The sequence below is a fragment of the Peromyscus eremicus genome, chromosome 8b (genome assembly GCF_949786415.1).
Source record: "Peromyscus eremicus chromosome 8b, PerEre_H2_v1, whole genome shotgun sequence".
Lineage (NCBI taxonomy): Eukaryota > Metazoa > Chordata > Mammalia > Rodentia > Cricetidae > Peromyscus > Peromyscus eremicus.
In genome coordinates this window covers 26,436,279-26,459,913 of record NC_081424.1, presented here as the reverse complement: position 1 = coordinate 26,459,913, position 23,635 = coordinate 26,436,279, and the positions used below count along the sequence as shown (strand labels likewise).

General features: G+C 41.3%; 1 protein-coding gene across 3 annotated transcripts in view; it reads right to left on the bottom strand.

Moving 5' to 3' along the window:
• Ncoa7 (nuclear receptor coactivator 7) overlaps positions 1-23,635 on the bottom strand; it is a 150,681-nt gene that overhangs the window by 3,333 nt on the left and 123,713 nt on the right. For 2 of the 3 annotated variants that reach the window (XM_059272601.1, XM_059272602.1), the window contains exons 11-13: positions 13,006-13,153; positions 6,504-6,641; positions 4,952-5,104 (exon numbers count right to left, since the gene is read on the bottom strand). In XM_059272601.1, coding sequence (XP_059128584.1) covers positions 4,952-5,104; positions 6,504-6,641; positions 13,006-13,153 — 439 coding nt within the window. Of the gene's footprint in view, positions 1-4,951; positions 5,105-6,503; positions 6,642-7,817; positions 8,013-13,005; positions 13,154-23,635 lie in introns of those variants that run through there. The other variant, XM_059272603.1, reaches the window with a different exon arrangement.

The window sequence follows — 23,635 nt, the reverse complement described above, 5'->3', positions numbered from 1 at the left end:
CTAGAATGATGTAGTTTTGTGCTGACTTTTGTTTCTTGAGACAGGGTCTTATAATACTGGATAGGCTACCTTGGAGCTCACCATGTAGCTAGGTTGGCCGCTAGCATTCAACAAAATATTCTTGCTCTAGCAGCTTGGGCTTATAGGTGTGAGCCGTCATGTCTGGCTTTCTTATGTGTTTTATATGCGATATCAAGGCTGGACATTTCTCCAAAAGAAAATGAACTTTCCTTCCTTTTAGTTTTTAATAATGAGTGATGAAAATGCTTAAATATGACAGATCAATATACTTAGTTTGAAGTGACTTTTAACAACAACAACAACAACAACAACAAAACACCTCTTGACTTGAAATGTGATGTGTTTACATCAATGGTTCTTCTATCTCTTATTGGGAGGTAGGAGAGTCATGTTGCCGAATACGGTCAGGCACTGCCTCAGCTTTCTGTCTGTCTGTCCCCACCCTAATCAGTACATATGTGTGAGAGTTAGGAGAGGTAGGCATATGTATATAGAAAATGTCACTCAGCACTTTATGGATCTTCCACTCCAGAGCCTACTTGAAAAACATTGCTTTAATAGAGGTTATTTGAAAATGTCTCAGATTTTTTTCAAAACCAATACTTGAATTAGTTCAAAATCACTGTGTTCTCTTCTTCACTAGTTCTATTTAAAATACTAAACGTTAGAGATTTTTAGTTCTAAACAAAGATTTTATACTTACTACCCCCAAATTTTCTCTACAACTGCTAAAAACAAAGAAAAATAAAATACGTTTTCTAATAAAATATAAACATTATTTTCTTTTTTCTTAAGGAACTAGGGTACAATAGAGAGGCATTTATTATTTTTTTGAAGCATGATCTTAAAATATGACATGAAAGTAATAGGTGGAAATGGGCTCCTTTCAGACAATTAGCAGGAAATGCTATCCATACTCTCAGGCCCTGGATGAAATTCTAAATAATATTTTTCAGCGATTATGAAAATCTACTTAAGGATGAGGGATTGAGTCATACCAGGGCTATGTATTGGGTATGTTGCTCAGAACTATGTAAACAAATACCTATGCTCTTTGTTCTATTCGTTTATTTAGTGGAAAAAGTACATAAAACAATTTGTATATAATGATATTTGTAAATAATGAAAATGCAATACAGTTAGCAATAACAGAAAAAAAGAATTCATACAACTAAAGAAAATTGGAAAGGATATAGTGAAGGTTAATATAATAAAACCTGTGAATATCTAATTGTTCTTTTCTCTAAGGATTGACCTTAGGGTCTCACACATGGTAGGAAAGGACCCTGCCACTGAGCAACAGCCCTGGCCCTACCACGAAACCTTTTTTTCCCTCTTTATTTTGAGATAGGGTTTCATCTGCCCCAAGAGTAGCTGCAATTGCAAACCTGTAACACAGGCCTGCCTCTCAACTCCATTAGCAGCTTGCTTTGGGTTTGTAGTCTAGATGGGCACATTATGCATAACAACAGTATCATAAATAGTGGGATGGTGAAATATTGCAATATAGATGTGACATTTCTCTGCCTCACTAATGCTGTTCGCATAAGCCACACTCTATTAATTGCTGAAGATCTGATAATCTAACAGTCCCATGTGTTACAAATTACCGGATAGTTTGGTTTGACTGCAAAGGGGCAGAGATCCTGTCCTCAGTGAGTTTGGGAAGTTATCCCAACTCTAAGAAGATTCTGCTTAGCTCCCTTCCAAATTCTTCCCGGTAAGCTAAAGACTCAACAGCATAGCTCATTGTCTTCGTGGAGAACCCAACTCTTCTCAATTGTTTAGAGCCAAAAATGTAATCACTGCTGGGAATACACTTGGCCTTGAACTTCCCTATACTCATCTAAAGACATGCCCCAGCTCCCTAAGGGGGTGTGTGTGTGTGTCAGGGCTCCATGTCTTATGGCCAGCCTCTCCTCTTGGAACAAGTCCCTAAGCCAATGAACTGAGGCGTCGGCTACACATCTGTCTGCTTTTCTCAGAAAAACAACTTTGCTCTGTGAGCCAAGCGCAGGTCTGGCCTTGGCTTGTCTCAAGGTGCATCTAGTGCTGGAGCAAGAACAATGGAGCATCTGGTACCCACAACCTGCCATCTCTGTGATGAAGCACCAACCCAGAGGAAGGAAGGGCTGGGTGGAAGAAAAGGGCCTTCTGCCTCTAGGCCATGCTTATCTGAATTTTTATCTCTGGGATAGTGAACTTGGGAGGGGCATAAGACGTGCTGGGCACCTGCCCCTGGAAGGGACAGATGACTAGCAGCTGAGAGAAGAGGGAGCCCATCTCTTGGGATACACAGGCCAAGAGTAAAACTACAGGTTTGAGCTGGGGTTGTTGGAAGGATGGGAAGCTGGTTGGGTCTCACGTGCCAAAGAATTTCATTGTTATTACTGAGATTTATTAGATTTTCTTGAATAAATATTTCTTCATTTGCTGCATGCCTTTAGGACAATTTCCAGAGACTTTAAAGGGTTGTTGTTTTTACGGTTCCCACCAGTCATGGCTCTCTCACTGATTCTGCACAGCGCCTCACTCTCATTCTGCATGTATAATATTGGCTTCTAACAGCTCTGTCATATTCTCATAGACAGCAAAGTCACCTCATTTCTGAGGGTGGAGGAGAAGCTGGAATGTGCAGAGCTAGTATCCTCACTAGCTCAAGCGTCTCTAGGGCCCAGGAGAGGCAAGATGTTACTCTAGTGGTTCTCAATCTGTGGGTCATGACCTCCACAGGGGTTACATATCAGATATTTCCATTATGATTCACAACAGTAGCAAAATTACAGTTACGAAGTAGCAACAAAGTAATTTTATGGTTGGAGGTCACCACGACATGAGGAACTGCATTTAAAGGAAGCAGTATTAGGAAGGCTGAGAACCACTGCTCTACTCTGACAAAGGCTAGGCTTCATTCTCAGGCCTCTGTGACATCACCACTGGCTGGAAGCGTGGTGAAACTGTGCCTCATTGATACCTTCTCAATGTGGCCCTCTTATTATTCTAGCTTGATATCACTGCTAAACAGATAGGAAACTAATGCGTATTTTTTTTAACCAATTTATGTGTCTTAGTCATACTTTATCCGAGACATAGCACTTAATTTTTCAAACATCTCATAACTTGCTATGCAACTTCACTTTAAACACTTTGTGGTATTTCATCTTAATTGCACCCATTATTCAGCTTAGATCATTATTAAATAGAAGTCATCAACCATGATCTAATAATAGTAAAAATAGTAACAGTTCCTCTCCTTTCCATAATTTTTAATATTTCAATAAAGTCATAAAGGCTGTGTCTTCAGTAACCTCATCAGGACCACAATTTTTTTTTTGGACAGGGTCTCACTGTGTTGCCCTGGCTGGCCTTGAACTCACAGAGATTCACTTGCCTCTGCCTCTCAAGTGCTGGGATTAGATGTAGGCCACATGGTTATATATATTTCTTTTAAAAAAGTGTTCTGGTTATGTACCTCATTCAGGAAGGAAAGTTGACAGGACAGAGAGTTGTGTTTCACAGTTAAGATCCTCTGTGAGCAACACAGGTTGAGAAATACCAGTCTGAAAACTTCCCAAACCCCAAATTTTCTGACTGCCAACAAGATGCCATAAATAGAAAACTGTGCACCGAGAACCTATCCCATGAGCAAATTATGAAAACTTTCTTTCTCTCTCTCTCTCTCTCTCTCTCTCTCTCTCTCTCTCTCTCTCTCTCTCTCTCTCTCTCTCTGTATATATGTATGTGTGTCTGTTTGTGTGTGTGTTATTGTGAAACAATTGTGATCTCATCCCCAAAATATCTTCATATACACATACAAATATTCCATGACTCCCCAAATCCAAATTTCAAAACAATTTTATCCCAGGAAGCTTAGATGAAGAATATCCAACCTGAGTTATCCTGTACATAACAGGTGCTGATTAGACACAACCTGACTAGACGAATTAATTAATGATTTTGCAATGTAACAGACTGATTGAACAGTAAATAAAAACAGTCCTGCACTATTCCATGCACAATGTAAGCTGATTTGAAGGAGGAGGCAAAGGTATAAAACGGATGAGGCACTACCTAGCTGGAACACCTCATGGAAAGGGCATCCACCACACAGGTGAGTGTACTATCAGGAAAGGATTTCCCATGGCTGCTGAACCACTGGACCCCAGAGCCAGCAAACAGATGCTTGACTATCTCCCACTCAGGAGGCAACAGCAATGGGCACTACTAAGACCCTTGGGAAAAGTCTTTGCAACTGTATACTCCATGGTCCCTAACTTCCAGCTTTAAATTGCTGTAGGTTATTGTTTTCTACTCCATGGTCAGCACAGGGAGAAGAAGATTCCTTAGGACGCAATCACTCCATTTTCTTTAGATTAGGATTTCAAAATACATCAGCCAAGAAAAACAAGAAGAGACAGACATGAAGCAAGAATGTCAAAACCCATTTAGCCTGAGCATGGGAATTGCTATACTAGTCTCTCTACTGTTGGGTACTGTTTTCATTTTATTTTTTTCTCTGAGACAGAATTTCTCTTTTGTAGTCCTGGCTATCCTAGAACTCTCTCTGTAGACCAGGCTGGCCTCGAACTAACAAAGATCCTCCTGCCCCTGCCTCCTAAGTGCTGGGATTAAAGGTGTGTGCCACCACTGCCTGACTTGTTGGGTATCTTAATATTTATCACTGAAACACCTTTTCAGGTGGGGGATATAGTTCAGTTAGCAGAGTTTGTCTGGCGTGCATGTGGCCCTGGGCTTGATCCCTAGCACCATATAACCAGTTGTAGTAGCACACACTAATAATCTTAGCGCTCAGGACGCAGGGTTAGGAGGATCAGAAGAGCAAAGGCACCCTAGGTTATATAGCCTGAGCTACATGCGACACTATTTCCAAAACAAAACACATGTTCTCTGTGAAAGGAACGGGCCTCACCTGGTTATCCATGTCTTTGATGACCAGCAGAACAGGACTATCTAGAGATGCTGATTTCCTATAGAGGGTTTTCAAGCTTGTTCCATGCTCTAATGTGCTGTAAGCCAGTCTCCATGGGTAGCCTTGTACCCTGGCTGGAAGGCGTCGGGCCAGCTGCCAGTTCAAGGAAGGAAATACAAAGAGACATCTTAACCACTCATCAGTCATGAACCTGTGCATTAAATAAGTGCCTGTGGCTCAAACTAAAGAATCATGTACTCACAGTTTGACCTGTTTTGCTCTGGCAAAAACATTTGCTACCACTGGCCAAGAAAGAGAAGGGAAATCTGGACACTGTTTCCCTTGGCCAGGAGGCTGCCCAGGAGATGCTGCCCTCACTCACAGCCTGACTCTGGGTTTCTATGTCATCATGTAGTCCTGTGTTTCTCACTGATAAGACACATACGTGGAGAAACGTCTTCTTAGGCAGATTTGTAGTAATTTGAATGTCCCAGGAACGTCTTACACAAACCAGCTGAGCTATGTCACTGGGTGATTACGTGGTACATCACGGGGCAAAGTGTCCCTATTAGTGCATGGCTGTACCTTTGAAGACTCCCAAGATCAAGTTGGCCAAAGGGGTATTTAACTAGACATATTCTTTCCTTTATAATTCAATCTGGCTTTTATCATTTTATATTTTTCCAGCTGTTTTAAGTTTGTATAGGTTTAAAGCTGCTACAGTGTCCTGGAGACCAAGGAGACCAGTGTTTTCCATGAGAGTGCAGAGGGACTTTCTCCACCTTGTTCCTGTATCTTTCATCTATATTTAGCTTAAGCTTAGCTGCCATAAATACTAATAAAGATTATCTCTCCAAGAAACATTATCAAAGCAGTTATGAAATGCAATGTATTCGAGCATCGGAAGTCAGCCTCAGTGGCAGCATAAAGCCCACCTCTATAGCTGTCTCACTAAGTCTCCGGGCTGCCCTGGTTTGAGTCTTTAAGGTTTTGAAAATTCAACTTCCTAAGCTAACTGGTGGAAAAAGTAAGAGATTCCATACTCAGTGTACTAAGCACATAATATTTCACAAAATTCAAGTAGCAGACTTTTTAGCAAAGACAAAGCACACACAGATAAGTCTACAGAAAGGAAGTCTTTCCTTGGAGGCAGGTGGTGTGTTCATCACAAAACAAGAAAGTTCATGTGCTTTATTATTATTTTTTAAAATAAGCCTAATAAATTAAAGCCACATTAGCTACACTAGCTAGGATAAAGTTGGATCCTTTTTAGATGCATTAGGACTACGGGAGATCTCTTCCATTTTTTATGTTAAGAAATGGCCTTCTCTTTGGGTTTGGAAGGAGGAGGTTGAGATCTTGTCAGCTCTCTACATTCCCAGGAAGGCCGTGCAGAAGGTGGTTGTGACTTTGCCTAAGTGGAGAAGGGATACTGGTTATGGCCAGGCTCTGTGCCTCCACTTGCTCACCTGGCTGTTTCACTGGTGGCCATGGGCAAGGGACACTTTTTGAGACCTGGAAGACCCCGGTGCTCAGTCTGTGGGGAACCCACCTGCTCAATGTGCATGTTCTCCAGGAGCGCGCTGTGGGGTTGCAAGATGGGCAGTCCCTCCTCCTCCTCCTCCTCCTCTTCTTCCTCATAGTAGCTGCAAGTGCTCTTCCTGCGTTTCGCCTCTTCAACAGTGATAATCTGAAGCGACAAAAAACAACCCAGTGTAGAAGACGAGATGTGCTTTCCCCCAAACCACCCCAGCACACAGCTGACTGGAAAGATAGAATGTTGGGTATCGGGAGGCACACAGAGAAGGGCTTTGGGGGAAATGACTAATTTTCAAATGCAGAACAAATGCAGAATTTGAACCACGACAGCTGAGCATTTAGTATGCATGATTAAAGTCCCAAGCTTTTCAGCTTTTTTCTTGCTGTTGCTCGCTCAGAACCGTACGACTCCACACACGATTTACAACCTGGAAAACATGTCAGTCAGGCTCTTTTAGCCTGTGTGTACAAAGGAAATAATCAGAGATCCTTCACAAAGTCTATAAATAGGGAGTTTGGAGCGATAAAGATAGTTTTTAATCAGGCTTCCTGGTTGTGTACATAGCAACCAAGACGGATAGAAATAATGAATAATAACAGCCACCAGAGGCAAAGAGGAGACACGGGGAGCTTTACTCTAAATTACAACGAGGCTATGATTTATTCTACACAATTCACAATGATCAAACATTTCCCTTCTGAATTGGAAGACATTATATCACACACATCTATTATTGAAATACAGTTGGGTTTATGAACTACCAAAGTCCTCACCTTAAAAACAACACTTTGTCCCTCTTAACTTCTCAGTAAATCCCTGCATGATTCTGAAACACTTAAGAGGTAGCTAACTAGTTCTCTAAAACGCCCGGGTACAGTAGTAGTGACAGCTGTTATTACGGAGGAAAGGCATCTAATTTACATTTAGTGAAAGTTGTCAGGTAACACATCGTTTGGCTTTCAAAAGGCACAATGACACGCACAAACTATTCATCTTCTGAGCCCGATTTTGGGTAGGAAAATACTCTCATGAATTTCCCTATCTCCTGATGGAGAAGTTAGAGAAACGCTTTCCAAGACTCACAAATCTAACGTTTTAAGTGTATTAAACAAAACACTTCATTCTGTTTCTGTTTTCAAACTCCACAAATTATTAACAGTACACAGTGAGGCTGTGGAACGAAAAAAGTCAAGGACGGATTTTGGATTTCAGAAAGTGGGGGCAGTAACCTCCACAGCAGATAAAAGAACGCGCGTCCCGGGATTTCAGAACACATGGCAGGGACAGAGCACCTAGCTTCCAGACACCGGACACATTCCCACCTACCTTCACAAAAGGCTCTTGGTCAGGCCTGGCACAATAGAAAATCTGAATGTCCAGGGGCAGTCTTCTGCCTCTCATTTTGCTGGGAGAGAAGAGTGTGGCCACTCAAGAGAGGAACAGGTCTCTGGCTGCCTGCACACCGGCCACGGACTGCCAGGCTGAGCTACACTGTTTCTCAGTATCTAGCTTCCTGCACGATTGAGTTTCTGTTTCCCTCAGGAGGGGGTTCAACGTTTCTACAGGAACACACCCAAATTAGGATTTAGAGCAGGCACACTTCCTGTCAGGCAGAGCGGGAGTATGTAAAATGACACTTTCACCTTTGAAACCCACGTCCCAACAGTACAATAAAACCCCATTGTTCTAGGGTTGTTTTTTTTTTTTTTTTTCCCTCTCTTCCCGAACAAACTCTTCATCCTTATGCCCTCTGGGTAGGGAACTAAACTGTGCTCACCCTGCCTCTTCAGGGTTTTCTTTCAGCTCCTTCTTTAAGGCTAAACCTCCATTTTAAACGTGGTGTCGGTTCCCAGCATCAGTTTGAATCTTAAAAAACAAAAGGAGCCTTTAACAGAGGTAGGTAGGCTCAGGTCTACGTTACTTTTAGAGTCTGTTGGCATGGAACACTTGGAAGGGGTGGGGGCACATCTGATTTACAGGAGGCTGTGAATGATGCCATCTGACGTACAGTTTGACAAAACAGGTAGCAATGTACAGTTTATCGTTTCCCACTGTAGACTTAGTGACTGATAAACCTCCTCGGGTCCTTCCTTTGTTCCTCAGATCAGATGGCAGGCTTGGAAAGAAATGCTGATCTGCATCAGATCAGTTTTCACCTGTCTTTCTGTTACTCCTCCCCACTGCTGGTGACTTTCAGTCCCAGAGGCTGCTGAAGGCTCAGGGTCCTGGGGTAGGTTATAAATTGCACTCTGGCAGATGGCGGACACTACAGGTCAGCCAAGATCGACCCTCCATGCAGACATCTAACAATCTAGGGCAGAACCACTTGGATTCTGTGCCCAGGAGAAGCAACTTTTTCAGTGCCTGGCATTTCATGATAGATCACATTAATTAGGTGCTTCCTGGATGCTGGAGAGTGCCAACATTTATTAGGCGCTTCCTCATTCTAGGGAGTGCCAGGTGCTTTGCCAGGCACAGGGACACAAAGCAGTCCATAGTGTCTATGGATGACTGACAGAAGAGGAAATATAAACAAACAGACGCCATCACATGCAATAAAGAAGCTGAAAGCTCTTGAGGCTCAAAGGAGGTTGGGGACACGTGGTGTGCCTTGAGAAGACTTATTCACAAGGGAGAGGGTGGTTCCATCTGTGAGCAGGGTGGGGTCTGGAGAGATATGCCAGGTGCAGGGTGAAGCAAGAACACTGACATGAGCTCTAGGTTCATGATGGCTGAAGGACAAACAATAGCCAATGAAGAGATGAGAGAGGCGGGGAAGATCTGGAGAAGTAAGGAACTTTATGTCTTGAAGGGGTTTTGTCACATAGGAGAAGAGTTCTAAAACCTAGCTGTTTTTCCTATTCATTTTGGAGCTTTAAAAATACAGATTCTAGCCGGGTGGCGGTGGTGCATGCCTTTAATCCCAGCACTCGGGAGGCAGAGTCAGGTGGATCTCTTGAGTTCGAGGCCAGCCTGGTCTACAGAGTGAGATCCAGGACAGGCACCATCTGGAAAAGCCAAAACAAAAACAAAAATAAAAACAAAAACAAAACAAAAACAATCCCCCCAACCCCCCTCCAAAAAAAAAAAACCCCAAACAGATTCTAACATTCTTTTTATAGACTTACTAAAACAAAGTTTTCAGAGGTAAGGGTCTAGGATTCAACTTTTAAAAAAATCTAGAAGGCTTGAGATATGGCTCTGTGTCTAAGAGCATTTCCTGTGAAAGCATTGGCAATGAATTCAGATCCCAGCACCTGTAAAAGGCCAGGCATGGCCACTTGAAGGCCTGTCACCCCAGCACTTTGGAGGGTAGAAACAGGAGGATTTAATGTTCAGTAAGCTCAATGTTTAATGAGAGACCCCTATCTCAAAGGAATAAGGTAGACAATGAAACATAGCATCCTCCTCTGGCCTCCTCAAGCATGCACAAGGGTATGCACACTAGCACACACTTGTTAGCATATATCATACCTCACTCTCCCCCCACCCCCCATAGAGACAATTCCCTTCCCTGAAATCTCCAAGTGGTTGTTCCAGTGATGGGCAAGGTGGCTAGCAATTACTATAGGCCATGGGGTGGAAGAATGGGGACATGGTACTGAAAGCTTCAAACCTGAGAGTGTAGGAATACACTTGTGTATTGAAATGGCCAGTTAGATAGACAATACATACGATATATACCTAAGACCTTTGAATATGATGAAGGAAATCTCAGAAATCACAATAGTGATGAGAAAAATTATTACTAGTATACTACCTATCCTATATATATATATATACAAAAAAATCAACTACATGACTACCTATATATTAAAAAGAAATCTAGAAAAACAAACAAAAGCCACAAACAAAATTAAAAGACAAACAGGAGCAACGAAATAACTTTATGGTTGGGGATCATCACAATATGAGGAACTGTATTAAAGGATTGCAGCATTAGGAAGGTTGAGATATGCTGCTCTAGGAAAATGGGTTGTAAAAAAATGAGAAGAAGAAAGAAACTCACAAGTGGCTAACTTGTGCACAAGTATGTTCATTTTTGGCTCAGCAATAGTCAAGTAAATAAAAATTAAACTATAGGACATCATTACTCACTTTACAATTTAATAAGCATGTTAAGGAAAAAGAAAAAAGGAATAATATTGACAATCCTTCCTGCCTGTAGAGACCCAGTGGGAAATCCTTCACACTGCTGGCAAGTTCAATTGGTGACACACCAAACTCAGGAGCATTAGAAATCTACTGTCCTTATACCTCATGATTTCACATCTGGGAAATTAAATAATTAAGATAGATCTCCTCATTCTTGTGGTATTTTTGTGAAACGATTGAAACAACATAATGATTCAAGTGGGAAACTTAAAATAATTTATAATGGATATAAAAATACTAGGAACTAGCTGGAGGATGGTGATGCATGGTTGTATCTGTAATTATAGGACTTGAGAGCCTGAAGCAAAAAATGTTGTTTGAGGCCAGGCTGAATTAGAGTGAGCTCCAGGCCTGCCTAGCCCTATCTAAAACAACAAACAAACAAACAAACAAACAAAGGCAACCATTAAAACTGAGGGTCTCAAAAACTTAAAACAATTCTTACATTATGTCGGGTGGGAAAAGCAATATACAAATTACATAGAACATAATCTTTTTGTCGAATGCAAAGGAGGACCCATCCCCCTCAACAGCTACAAAGCCCCCAAACAAAAGAGAAAGTAAAGTCCAAAGAAATGTATGGAAGTAATAAGTATAATTGGACTTTTTTTTTTAAACTTTCTGCACTCTACTTTTCAAGTTTTTACAATAGGCATGCATTGCATTTATAAAACAAAGACATGAGGTGTGTCTGAAGATCTTGAATATAGGTGATGATAGACAGGTAGGTGGGTTGAGGGTGGAGTCCAAATGAGGTGCAGAAATCCTGCCTGGATAAGGAGGGATTGGTTGGGAGAGTGGTGGACGGCCCTGCAGCATTTGAAAGCCGAGGTAATGGGATTCTGATGGGAGGAGAGCTGCCTAGTCAAGATGATGAAAGAAAGGGATCTAGTTCTACATCTGGGCTTGTGGCTTGGACACCACCGAGATATAAATACGGGAGCAGGAACAAGAATTTGGGAGGACAAAGAGTTATTCTGGATATGCTGAAGATTAAAAGCCTGTTATCCTATGGGAGTCCACAATTCTCCTTCACAACCATGAAGCTGAGATGGGGTGTTTTTCTCACACACACACACACACACACACACACACACACACACACACACAGGAGATTAAAGGAGATGAGAAACTTTTTTCCTTAAAAAACCAAGGCAACACCATATCCTGGTGAAAGATAAGAAACCAGGCAGGAAGCAGAAAGTCTTTAAAGACACATTAAATAGACAGCTGTGGCTGATAAAACAGAAGTCGGCCTTAGAGAGGAAAAGAGCCTTTTCCCATTGAGCCAGAAATTATGAATGTAATAATTGATACTTTAAAAATGCAGGAGAGGGAGTATCAGAAAGTAAATCTGTCCGATTCTTTCTTCATAAAGTGAAAGGCAGACCCAACTCTGGGATGCATGGATGCTGAAGTGGGCAAGGAAGCTTAGAAAGAATGGTGAGAGGTTTGAAAAGGTAAAGATTTCTGGTTATGAGTGAGGGAGGACCCAGATGGACTCAAAATCATCCATACATCTTGGTACCATTCTCCTTGGTTTATGGCTTTTGCTTTGTTTTGTCCTCTGAGATGAGCCCAAGCTATGCTGCCTAGGTTGACCCCAAACTCTTGGACTCGAGTGACCCTTCAGTCTTTGCCTGTGGAGTAGTAGGACACCAGTATGTGCTACCATGCCTGGTTTTGGTTGTTAGGTTTCCTGTGCTAATGCCTGACCACCTAGGGTGAGAGCAAGTATGAGGGTGCACACCTACCCCAGGAATATAACAGTCTAGATGGGTATGATGGATGGAAGAACCACTAAATAATTCATGTGCTTTGATAAGTGATAGTGGGGGTGTCCCTGAATTCATTCACCATTTAACTAATATAGGAGGACAAAAATGCTTTGAGGGGTCCAAGATAGGTACAGATTAGGATGGAGTCAAAGGACCAGACTCCAGAGAGATCCATGAAGTCAAAAAACAGGCTTAAAGGCAGGAAGGAGTGACAGATATACTCCTTTTTGTCCCCTCATCTGCCATCTCAGTTCTGTACGCTTATTACACATAGAGATTTATCTTATCCATCTTTATACTACCTCCCCCCCCCAAGAGGTACTTGATACATGATGGTCTAAGTGGATAAAGGGAACTCAGGGTTGGCAAACTGTAACTGCCAGTCAAATCAAGCTGACCATCCATTTTTATATGGCACAGGAGACAAAGTTTCAAAATGTATTTTTAAGTGGTTAGAAAAATTAAAAAAAGAACAGCATTAGCTACCTATTCATAGCTGTTGGACTTTGAACGCAAGACCATTTTGTCTGTGTTTGGCATTTTAGGGGTCACGACAGCCTATTCCCTACTCAAGTGTTTACCTCCCAGCTCTTGGTGGTCGGCTCACTGAAGAAATTGTCAATCATGTTCAGTTCTTCTTTCTCCACCACCACAAAGCCTTGTTCCTTGGCGTCTTTCCCATAGACATCCGGAGACCATTGAACAAAGAAAGTGTACAAGTGGTCCACCCTGGAAAACATGTTCGTGATCCACGTTAATGCCAAGTCCACGCTCCTGGCAGGCATCAAAAGTGCCTTGAGTACCTGCAACAGCCCTTTTCCTGGTTGGCAAACTGTTTCACTGAGTAGGAAATTCCCCCACTGTCAAGGTTGTCTTTGTGAGTGGCTTCAGAAATCAAAATCAGAAAATAAGAACCCACAAAGCAAAAGCCCGCCAGCACCAACCACGACTGAAACTGCCTCACTCTGAAAGATCAAGAGATGGGAACAGAAAATGGAAAACCCCAATAACATGTTACACCAAGTGTTTCCTCTTCGCTGACTTTCACTTATGGGATACACGCTCATTGATTAAAAAAAAAATTGTTGACCTGAGGCTTTAGCCAGGAACAAAGGCAAACTGTAGTCCAAAGAGTCTTTCTATAGCACAAGATATATTATATACAATTTTTATAAAACATTTCTGACAACTAGAACAAGTAGTTATCGGGAGCAAAACTATTTTACCATGGGAAAGAGACTTATTGTCTGTGGCACAGGCATGTCCCTTGCTTCTAGTTTCTATTTAGGACACAAATTTCTGAAGCAGATCTCTGGCAACGATCAACAAAGAAATGGCTAGTTGCTCAGCAGAGGATGGAGGCTCGCAGTGCCACAACCTCCAGTATCCACTCTGCGTGGACCAGTCACAAACACTAGGTCCTTTATCTGTATTCATGATAGCAGGGGAAGGGGCAATAGGGAGGAGGATCCCATGCTTCTTAAAATCCCTTATCATTACACAACAATTCCAATTTGAGGCGATCATTTGGAAGAATGTCAATTTATCATTACTTTTTAAGGAGCTTTGATTGTTTCAAAATACTTTCACAAGATGGGTAAGAGTAAAACAAATACAATCCCCACCTCAGTTCTGATCAAACTGTTTTAGGCTCCCACTTCCCTATCTGCTCTTGTCCAAATGTTTGCTTGGGTAATACAAAGTTTCCTTTGTAATGGGAGCCAAGACATAACTGCATTTATGTAACGTTATATAATAACGCATTTACTGCATTACTAGTCTTTGTATGCATCTTTAATGACTACATTGAACAAAAATTAATGAGCCGCACCAACCTGCATTTCTACATTCTCGGGATGCTAGCTTATGGATTTCTTTCATTATATAAATAATGTTGTGAGGAATCCTGCAGTCTATATCTTGTACCATCTTTTAAGTTATTTTCTCAAGATTAAGCCCAAGGGCAGGTTTTTTACAGCTCCGGATTGATCCTGCCAAGCTGATCTCGAAAGGCTGATACTGGCATTTTGGTTTCTGAGCTTCCCACAGCTTTATCCTTTTTTTTTTTTTTTAAATGAGCTTATATGGGCTACAAAGATGGCTCAGTGGATATAGGAGCCTGCCACCAAACCTGATAAAACGAGTTCAATCCCCAGGACACACATGATAGAAGGGAACTAATCTTCTCCGGGGCCTCTGCACTATGACTCCTACCTGTTCCCAAGGCATATGTGCCACCTCCCAACACACAACACTAATATGTAACTTACCAAGTTTTAAATGAGATTGCAATATTTAAACTTCATCCTACTCAATGTGCATTTCTTCAAGGTTGAACATGTTTCAGTGTTTTCTTTCTGGTGGGAACCATTCTTTTAAGACTTGGTTATTTGTAATTTGTGGTATGAATTCTTTTTCTTTAGAACTTTTGGGAGCCTTTATGTCAGTGGTTCTCAACCTTCCTAATGCTGCGACCCTTTAATACAGTTCCTGATATTGCGGTGACCCCCGACCATAAAATTATTTTCATTGCTACTTTATAATTGTAATTTGGCTACTTTTATTAATCACAATGTAACTATCTATGTTTTCTAGTGGTCTTAGGTGAGCCCTGTGAAAGGGTCATCTGACCCCCAGGTTGAGAAACACTGCTTTATGTACTACAAATATCAACTACCATCAACTGTGTTTCTAAGCTGCTTCGTCCCTTCTCACAGCAATTGTGTCTCTCTCCCAAAACTGGTACAGCCAGTGGGTATGTATGTGTGTTCATATACATATATAAGTTTATTTACATATATTTATTTTTATTTTATGTGTATGGGTATTTTGCCTGTAATATATGTTGAGGTACCAGGTATATGTAGTGCCCATGGAAGCTACAAAAGAGCGTTGGATCCTCTGATACTGTTGTTACAGACAGTGGCTAGTGGTCATGTGGGAACTGGGAATTGAACCTGCATTGCTGAGCTATCTCTCCAGCCCCAGTTTTTATATAGTTTAAAAATGTATTCCTGTTAGATTTCTCCTTCAAAAACAGAAAGCTGTCACTCAAGATGAGGTTATGAAGTATGTCTGTGCCTGGGTATTCTGCAATGCTAATATTGCCATTAAAACAAATACAGATATTGATATATTCTCCTATTCAAGGGTGCAGTGGTTACGCTATTGTTTGACTTGGTGACCACATGCAGGTTTGGGTCAAACGCTACCCTCCATTTGCTATGTAGGTAATAGTTTATAGATGTGGTTCATGTTTAAACCATCAACTCTAGTAAAGACGATTGCTCCAGAATGTGGATGGGCCTTGCCCAATCAGATGAGGTTCTTAAGACAAGGGTGAGGTACCCCAAGGGAAGAAGGAATTCTACCATTTGACTGCTTTAGACTTGTTTGTACATCAACTCTTCTCTGGGGCTTCAGCCTCCTGGCTTGCCCTGAAAGTTTCAGGCTTGCCAGTCAAAGTAAAACCTAAGCCAAGCCTTTAAGAAAAAAAATCTATGCATCTATGATATACATTCCATTTATTTTCTTCTAGAGAAATACAAAAGCTACTTTGAAAAGCTAAGAAGTCAGTGCCTGAAATGCTTCTTGCCAAGGAAGAGAATGGGTGGGACAAAGATATTGTCTATCATACATCTTTATCTGAATTTGGGGATAGGTAACAAATTTTTTTTTAGTATTCAAATACAAAAATATATACTTAAAGCTGGGTATGGTGGCACTGCCTTTAATTCCAGCTTTTGAAAGAAAGAGGCAGGTAGATTTCTGTAAGTTTTAGGCCAGCCTGGTCTACATAGCAAGTTCCAAGACAGCCAGAGTTACATGGTAAGACTCCATCTAAAAATAAAAACCAAAACCAACTAAACAAACAAAAAGAACCACTTAAAATGATAATAAGGAATTTACCAACATTTATTTTATTGATCTTAACCATTCTGATGGGTGTAAGATGAAATCTCTAAGTACTTTTGATTTGCATTTCCCTGATGACTAAGGATGTTGAATTTTTTCCTCTCTCTTTTTTCTTTTAGGTGTTTCAACACAGGGTTTCTCCACTTATTCCTAGCTGTCCTGGAATCACTCTGTAGACCAGGCCGGCCTTGAACTCACATAGATCCACCTGCCTCTGCCTCCCAAGTGCTGGGATTAAAGGCATGCACTACCACCACCTGGATTTTTCAAAAGTGTTTCTTGGCTATTTTGAGATTCCTCTGTTGAGAACTGTTAAGATCTGTACTCCATTTTTAAATTGGGTTATTTGTTTTCATGAAACTTAAGTGTTCTGAGTTCTTTACATATTGTGGCTATTACTCCTCTATTAGATGTGTAGTTTGTAAAAAACAAAACAAAACCCCCAAACAAAACTCTTTTCCCATGCTGTAGGCTGCTACACTGTCCAATTAACAGCGTCCTTTGCTGTACAGAAGCGTTGTGGTTTCAGGAGGTCCCATTTATTAATTGTTGATTTTAGTGTCTGCGCTACTAGTGTTCTGTTCAGGGAGTTGTCTCCTGTGCCAATGCATTCGAAGTTATTTCCCACTTCATCTTCTGCTAGTTTCAGTGTGTCTGGTTTAATGTTGAGGTCTTTGATCCATTTGGAGTTGAGTTCTGGGCAGGGTTTATAAATACGACTCACTTTGCCTTCTTTTACGTGCAGCCAGCCTGTTTGACCAGCACCATTTATTGAAGGTGCTGTCTTTTTCCAATACGTATTTCTGCTTCTTTCTCAAAAATTAAGTGTCTGTGTGTGTGGATTTATGTCTGGGTCTTCAATTAGATCCCAGTGGTGAATATATCTGTTTTTGTGCCAATATCATGCTTTCTAAAAAAAAAATTACTATAACTCTAAAGTACAATTTGAGATCAGGAATGGTAATACCTCCAGCAGTTCTTTTTATCACTCAGACTGTTTCAGTTATAGCTACGCTGGTTTGGGTTTTTTTTTTTTTTTTGGTGTGTGTGTGTGTGTGTGTGTGTGTGTGTGTGTTTCCATGTGAAGTGAAAAATTGTTCATTCAAGTTCTGTGAAGAATTTTGTTGGAATGTTGATGGGATTTCAGTGAATCTGTAGATTGCTTTTGATAGGATGGTAATTTTTACTATATGAATCCTACTGATCCATGAGCATTGGAGAGCTTCCCATCTTCATATCTTCTTCAATTTCCTTCTTCAATGCCTGAAAGATTTATAATACAGGTCTTTCTATTGCTTGGTTAGAGTTACCCCAAGATATTTTATTTGAGGTTATTGTAAAGGGTGTTGTTTTCCTGATTTCTTTCTCAGTCCCTTTGTCATTTATATATAGGAAATCTACTAATCTTTGTGAATTAATTTTGTAACCAGCTACTTCTCCAAGAGTGTTTGTGAAATGTAGAAGTTTTCTGGTGAAAGTTTTGGGTTCACTTATGTATACTATCATATCATCTACAAATAAAGATACTTGGACTTCACTCCTTCCTATCTCTATCCCCTTCACTTCCTTCAGTTGTCTTATTGATCTAACTAAGACTGCAAGTTCTATATTGAATAGGTATGGAGAGAGTGGACAGCCTTGTTTTGCTCCTGATTTTGGTGGAAATGTTTTGAGTTTCTCTCCATTTAAGTTGATGTTGGCTATGGGCTTACTGTAAACTGACTGTATTATGATGAGGTATGTCCCTGTATCCCTAATCTCTTCAGGACATTTTTTCATAAGAGGGTGTTGGATTTTGTCAAAGGCCTTTTATGCATCTAGTAAGATGATCATGTGGTTTTTTAACTTTCAGTTTGTTTATATGGTGGACTCCATTTATTCATTTATATATGTTGAACCATCACATTTCTGGGATAAAGCCTACTTGATGATCTTTTTGAAGTATTCTTGGATTTGATTTGGTAGTATTTTATAGAGAATTTGGTAGTATTTTTGTGTCTATTTCACAATAGAAATGAGTCTATAGCCGGGCGGTGGTGGCGCATGCCTTTAATCCCAGCACTTGGGAGGCAGAGGCAGGTGGATCTTTGTGAGTTCGAGGCCAGCCTGGACTACAGAGTGAGATCCAGGAAAGGCGCCAAAGCTAAACAGAGAAACCCTGTCTCGAAAAAAAAAAAAAAAAAAAAGAAATGAGTCTATAATTCCCTATCTTTGTTGTGTCTTTATGTGGTTTGGGTATGAGACCAGGGAAACTATGGGCTCATAAAAAGAACTGGACAAATGTTTCTTCTGTTTCTATTGTGTGTAAAAATTGGTATTATCTCATTGTTGAAACTGGTAGAATTCAGCACTAAAACCATCTGGCCCTGGGCTTTTTTGGTTGGTAGACTTTTAATGACAGCTTCCATTTCACTAGGGGTTATAGGTCTGTTTAAATTACTCATCTGATCTTGATTAAATCAACTTTGGTATGTGGTATGTATTGAGAAAATTATCCATTTCTTTTAGATTTTCCAATTTGGTGGCACATTTTTTAAAAAGTATGCCTCTATGATTCTCTGGATTTCCTCAGTGTCTGTTGCTATGTCCCCCTTATGCCTCTAAGTTTGTTGATTTGGATATTCTCCCTCTCCTCTTTTCCTTAGTTTGGCTAAGCGTTTGTCACTATTGTTGATTTTCTCAAAGAACCAACTCTTGGTTTCATTCTTTGTTTCTTCTGAGTTGGGTAAAATATTCCATAAATATGTTAGGTCTATTTGGTTTATAATGTAAGTTCGCTCCAGTTCTTCTCTGTCTAGTTTTTGTTTAGATGACCTGTCTATTGGCGAGAGTGGGGTGTTGAAGTCTCCCACTATGAGTGTGTGAGGGTCAGTATGTGATTTAAGCTGTAGTAGTGTTTCTTTTTGACCTTGTGTTTAGTGCATAGATGTTGCAATGTCCTCTTGGTGGATTTTTCCTTTGGTGAGTATGTAGTGTCCTTCTCTATCTCTTCTGATTAATTTTGATTTGAAGTCTGTTTTGTTAGATATTAAAATGGCTACAGCAGCTTGCTTCTTGAATTCATTTTCTTAAAATATCTTTTTCCATCCTATTACCTGGAAGTGATGTCTATCCTTGATGTTGAGGTGTGTTTCTTCAATTCAGTAGAAGGATAGATCTTTTTTCATATCTATTCTGTTAGCTTGTGTCTTTTTTTAAATTCTTTTAACTTTTATTGATTCTTTGTAGATTTCACATCATGCATCCCAATCCCACTTATCTCCCTGTTCCCTCGCATCCACCCTCTGTCCTTGCAACCTCCCCCAAAATAAATTTAAAAGAAAAACCAAAAACCAAACCAACCAAACAAAACAGAGCAAAACAAAAAAGAAAAAAAAAAAAAGAAGGAAGAATCTCATTGTGGAAGCTGTAGTGTGGCCTGTTGAGGCACATAGTTTACCCTTTAGTCCATTTATCAAGTGTTCATTGCTATGAGTCTTTGGTCTGGCTCAAGGCCACTGGTTTCTGCTACACTATCGATAATAGGCTCTCACTGGGGCTCTTCTTGGATATTCTGTTGTCCTGTGTCGTGGAGACCCTACAGTTTTGGATCTGTAAGTTTGTCCCCTTCACATGCTCCAACAGTTCATAGATGAAGCGAATGTTGGGATGGGCTAACTCATACCACTGGTTCGGGCTTGGATGGTAGCTGGGTTGGTCAGCTCACCAGCTTTCCCTCATTGTCACTATCCCACTACCTGGGCAACCTCCAGCATTGCCTTGGTTAGCTCACCCAATGCAGCCTACAGCAAGGAGCAGGGCCAGTTCTCCTGCTCTTGGGTCCTCAAAACTAGCTCACACACATTCACACAACCAGGGAGAGCTCTACTGTTTTACCCAGGTGAGGTGTAGTCCCCCTCTCTCCCAACTGATGTAGGGACCCTATGGGGGGGTCAGCTCTCCTGCTCTCATGCCCTCAGGACTGGATCACCTGCTGCCCCAACAAGGTCAGCTGTAGTGTGATGCCGAGGCAGGGTGTAGAGTCAGCTCTCCTGTGTGCTACAGCTGGTGAGGAGCAGGGCTAGTTCTCTCACTCCTTTGACTCAGGGGCCAATTCTCTCACCTGCTGCAGGTAGCAATGGGTAGGGTGGGGGGTCTCCTTCCTTCACCCATGCGTCTATGTCTTTTTTATTGGTTAAATGAAAACCACTGATGTTGTGAGACATCAGAGAGTAGTGTTTGTTGATTCCTGCTGTTTTGCTGCTGCCGTGTGTGTGTGTGTGTGTGTGTGTGTGTGTGTGTGTGTGTGTGTATGGGGGGGTGTGCTAGTGTTTTCCTCTTTTGACCTGCTGGTCTGGAGCTATTTATTCCTTGTATTTTATTGGGTGTATTTAACCTCTTTAGGTTGGAGTTCTCCTTCTTGTGCCTTGTGTTGGGCTGGATTTATAGGTAGATATTGGTTGAATTTGGTTTTATCATGGAGTATCTTATTTTCTCCATCTATTGTCATCAAAAGTTTTGCTGAGTGTAGTAGCCTGGACTGGCATCTGTGGTCTCTTCGAGTCTGTAGAACAGCTGCCCAGGCCCTTCTGGTTTTCATTGAGAAGTCAGGTGTTATTTAATGGGCCTGCCTTTATATGTTACTTCGCCCTTTTCCCTTGCAGTTTTTTAATACTCTTTCTTTATTACGTACATTTAATATGTTTTGATTATCATGTGCAGAGGGGAAATTCTTTTCTGGTCCTGTTTATTTGGTATTCTGTATGCTTCTTGAGAGGTATCTTGTTCTTTAGGTTAGGGACATTTTCTTCTATGATTTTGTTGAAAATATTTTCTGTACCTTTGATCTGAGTTTCTTCTTCTTATTCCCAGTATTCTTAGATTTGGTCTTTTCATAGTGTTCCAGGCTTCCTGGAAGTTTTGTGCCAGGAGTATTTTTAGATTTAACATTTTCCCTGTCCAAGGTATTCATTTCTTCTAGCCTGTCTACAATGTCTGAGGTTCTTTCTTCCATCTCTTGTAATCTATTGGTGAGGCTTGCTTCTGTGGTTCCTGTTGAGTTCCTAAATTTTCTACTTCCAGATGTCCCACAGTTTTTGTTTTCTTTATTGGCTCTATTTTCACTTTTATGTCTTGAATTGTTGTATTCATTTCCTTCCACTGTTTCTGTTTTGTTTTCATACATTCCTTTAAGGGATTTATTGATGTCCTCTCTGAGGACCTCCATCATACACAGGCTATTTTAAGGTCTTTGTCTTCTGCTGCAATTCTCAGGGCCCACTGTGGTAGGGTTGCTGGGCTCTAGTAGAGATATATTGTCCTGGCCATTATTGATTCTGTTTTCATGCAGGCATCTAGGCATCTGGGTTTGGGAAGACTGTGATTCTAGATGCTGACATCTGATCTTGTCTTTGTTAGGTGGATGTCCATTCCTTTGTTTCTATTGCCCTCTGGTTCTTAGGAGAATATGGTGGCTGTGTGTTACCTGGTAGAAAATTCTTCTGAGATGTTGCTAGGTGTTGACATTGGCGGTTCTCAGTAAAATGTGTTTCTAGGTATTGGTGGCTGACACTTGAGAATGAAGATGGGCTCAAAGTGGGTGGTGGATAGGTCCTTAGGAGGGAGGAAAGCAGGGTGTTCCACCCGGAACTACTTAGTCCCTCAGGAATGGGGGCAGAGAGTGAAGACAGATACAATGGGTAGTCTGCTACAGAGCTGGGGATGAGACTGGGGAATTGGATATGAAGAAAAGGAGGGACAGTAAAGATCTAAAGCTTGCCTACCTGCTTTGCTGGCCTACTTGCTTCTCTAGTAGACTGGGCTGGTGGGTTCCCAGGGAACATCTGCTGGAGTTGGAAGCTGGGATACAGCCACGAGTTGGGGGAAGGAAGTTTGGAGGGGAAGCTCTGGATGATCCACTAGAGAAAGGTGCAGGGGAGGAGGGGAGAAGGGGAGGCTAAAACAGGTGATCTGCTATAAGGCTGAGGATGAGACGAGGGGACCAGATTTGGAGGAGAGGAGAAAGAAGTAAAGATCTGGAGTTAGTCTAGCTGCTTCCCTGGCTAGAATGGCCAGCTGGTTCTCAGGGAGGGTGTGCTGGAGTTGGTGACTGGGATGTTGAGATGAGTGAGGGGAAGATCTGTGTGACCCAGTGGAGGAGGGGGCAGAGAGGAAGGCAGAGAGGCTGCTCTGGCAAAGATGTGGAGTAAGAAGAATACTCATCCATTGCTAGTAGGACTGTAAATACATAGTCACTACGGAAGCCCGTGTGGTGGTTCCTTAGGAAGATGGGAATTGATCTACTTCAATATCCAACTAGAGCACACTTGGGTATATACCCCAAGGATGTGTCATACTACCAGAGACACTTGCTCAAAGATGATCTTTGCTGTTGTAGTCATAATAACGAGAAACCAGAAACAACTTAGATGTCCTTCAATGGATGAATGGATAAAGAAAATATGGTACAGCTGGGCAGTGGTGGCACAGACCTTTAATCCCAGCACTTAGGAGGCAGAGGCAGATGGATCTCTGTGAGTCTGAGCTAGCCTGATCTACAGAGTGAGTTCCAGGATAGCCAGGGCTGCACAGAGAAACCCTATCTTGAAAAACAAATGAAAGGAAGGAAGGAAGGAAGGAGAAAAGGAAGGAAGGAAGAGAAAATGTAGTATATTTACACAATGGAATACTACTCAGGCATTAAAAAAATGACATCATGAAATTCACAGGTAAATGGATGGAACTAAAAAACAAAACAAAACCAAACATCCCAACTGAGGTAATCCAGACCCATAAAGACAAATATGGCAAATATGGTATGAATTCACTTATATGTGGATGTTAGCTGCTGTGTTAGTGATAGCCAACTTACCAATCCATAGAACCACAGAGGTTAGCTATAGAATAAGGTATTGGGAGAAGGGTGACAGATAGACCTCTCTTGGAAAGGGAGATAGATGGATGGTGGGGGACTAGAACAGGAAGATCAAGTGGAGAAGAGTGGAGGGGGGTGAGGAGAGAATGCAGGGAGAGACCGCTAAAATTAAGGGCCATCTGAGGAGTAGTATGGAAAGCTAATGCAGTAGAAGCTTCATAAAATATATACAGCCGGGCGGTGGTGGCGCACGCCTTTAATCCCAGCACTCGGGAGGCAGAGCCAGGTGGATCTCTGTGAGTTCGAGGCCAGCATGGGCTACCAAGTGAGTTCTAGGAAAGGCTCAAAGCTACACAGAGAAACCCTGTCTCAAAAAAAACCAATATATATATATATATATATATATATATATATATATATATATATACACAAATATGAAGGTG